Source organism: Dioscorea cayenensis, chromosome 17, assembly GCF_009730915.1.
Source record: "Dioscorea cayenensis subsp. rotundata cultivar TDr96_F1 chromosome 17, TDr96_F1_v2_PseudoChromosome.rev07_lg8_w22 25.fasta, whole genome shotgun sequence".
Classification (NCBI taxonomy): Eukaryota; Viridiplantae; Streptophyta; class Magnoliopsida; order Dioscoreales; family Dioscoreaceae; genus Dioscorea; species Dioscorea cayenensis.
In genome coordinates, this window is record NC_052487.1 from 14,657,859 (window position 1) to 14,659,921 (window position 2,063).

The 2,063-nt window shown below is 35.0% G+C and overlaps 1 protein-coding gene across 1 annotated transcript; it reads left to right on the forward strand.

The window, feature by feature from the left end:
- The first annotated feature begins 1,260 nt into the window (after positions 1-1,260).
- On the forward strand, positions 1,261-2,063 carry LOC120281143. The gene is made up of 2 exons (XM_039288053.1): positions 1,261-1,474; positions 1,564-2,063. The coding sequence occupies exons 1-2, from the start codon at positions 1,261-1,263 to the stop codon at positions 2,061-2,063; spliced, it is 714 nt and encodes a 237-aa protein (XP_039143987.1).

Consider the following 2,063-nt stretch of genomic DNA (forward strand, 5'->3'; position numbering starts at 1 on the left):
TTTTGGAGAAAAGGTTTATGAATCTCCAATCAGTGTTCCAAGTTTACTGCTTTCTTATCCTGTTATCATCCCTGCAATTACTGTCTAAGTAATTTCTATGTTTTTTTTTGTTCTTGGTATTTTTTTTATGCATTAACTAAATCCAGAGCTAAATGGCTAAAAGAGAATAACATCTTTCCATATCTTACATTTCAGTGTATGGTTGGTGCTTAAAATGTCAAACAATTTGAATTTCAAGACAACCTCTGCATCTTTGTTTCTTGAATTCTTGCTCCTTCCTGGATGCAATACCTTGGATAAGGTTTATTTTACATGCTAAACAATACCTTTGAAGAATTAAAGGGCTGGTTCCTGGTTCCTCTTTAGTTTACAACAATGTGGTATCAAAATAAGACTTTTGCTTTTTTTGCTGAAATATTTTCCTACTTTGTTTTAGGTTGTAAGTTCTTTAAACAATTTCAACAATTTCCATTTCATGTAGTGATAGTATCAACAGTGTGTACAAGTTGACATTCAAGTATGGTGGATACTTCAAGGAAATTAAAGGCAATAAAAGATTGATGTATCATTTGGGAAAACAAAAATCAATTACTATAGATGCTGATTTATACAACAAAATGAATATGGAAGAAGATCTATCTCAATTCTACAATTAGGGGTTGAATCAAATACCAATATTTTGGAGTGTGACAAGACAAAACAGTCAGAAGTCATTTGTTAAAATCAAAAGAGAAGAAGATCTCACCAACATGTTTAATGAGTATAAGGACTTAAAGAAGTGTGAGATTTATGTAACATTGGTTGATGCAACACCATGTTCTATACAAGAGGGTGGGCAAAGGGCCACTAACTTAGAAGTAATGGATAGGAGATTGCTATCGAACATTGGATTACAAGTAAGGTTTGTGATTGGCTTTGACAGGAAGGTGATTTATCTGCCAAAGAGTTAAGAAGAAGGCTAAATGAAAAGTACAATGTGGATCTACTACATCATCGGGTTTGGAAGGGGAAAAAAGAATTAGTGTCTACCATACATGGTAATTGGGAGGATTCTTATATGAAGATCACAGATTTCAAAGATGAGTTGATTAGTAGGAATCATGGCATTATAGTAAAATTTGACAAAGAATCAAATGAGGGGAAATCACATTTCAAGAGGATGTTCATTTGTCTAGGACCATGCAATACAAGGTTTCTTTTAGGGTGTAACCTTTCTTGGGACTTGATGGATGCCATCTCAAAGGCAAATACAAAGGAGTAATGGCAGCAACTAGTGCTATTGATGGATGTAATCGACTCTCTCACGTTGCTTATGGAATATTAGAGTTAGAAAACATTGAGTCCTGGACATGGTTCTTGAATGGCTTATATAAGGCAATAGGTTTGCCTAATGGTTTGGTACTTGCATCTGATAGGCAGAAGTGTCTTGAGGAAGCAATTTGCTCGGTTTATCCATCTGTGGAGCATAGAACATGTGTGAGGCACATGTACAAAATTTCAAAAAGAAATTCCATGGGGAAAGACTACACAGAAACGTTTGGCCTACTTCAAGATCATACACAGTTAGAGGTTACAATACAACTATAAAAGACATCAAATCAATTAATATCAAAGCTTATAAATGGATAGAGGACTTGGGAAAGAAAACAGAGATATGGAGTAGATCACAGTTTAGTACTGTTTGCAAATGTGATTACATCACAAATAATATATCTGAGTCATTCAATGCATGGGTTGCAGAAGCCAGGGAAAGGCCTGTTTTGGATCTTTTAGACACAATCAGACAAAAGATAATGGTGACCATGGATAAAAGAAGAATGACAACAAAATGGAAGGATGATATTGTGCCATCTGTGAAAAAATATGTACGAAACCTATCCAGAGAATTGACAGCATATGAGGTACAACGTTGTAGTGATTCAAAGGCTGAGATCTCTTATAAAGGACAAAGGTGTGAGGTTCTATTGACTAATGGAATATGCAGTTGTAAAAAGTGGCAAGTCTCTGGAATACCTTGTGTACATGCTATGGCATTCATCTTCAGTATCAGAGGTTCAAAATGA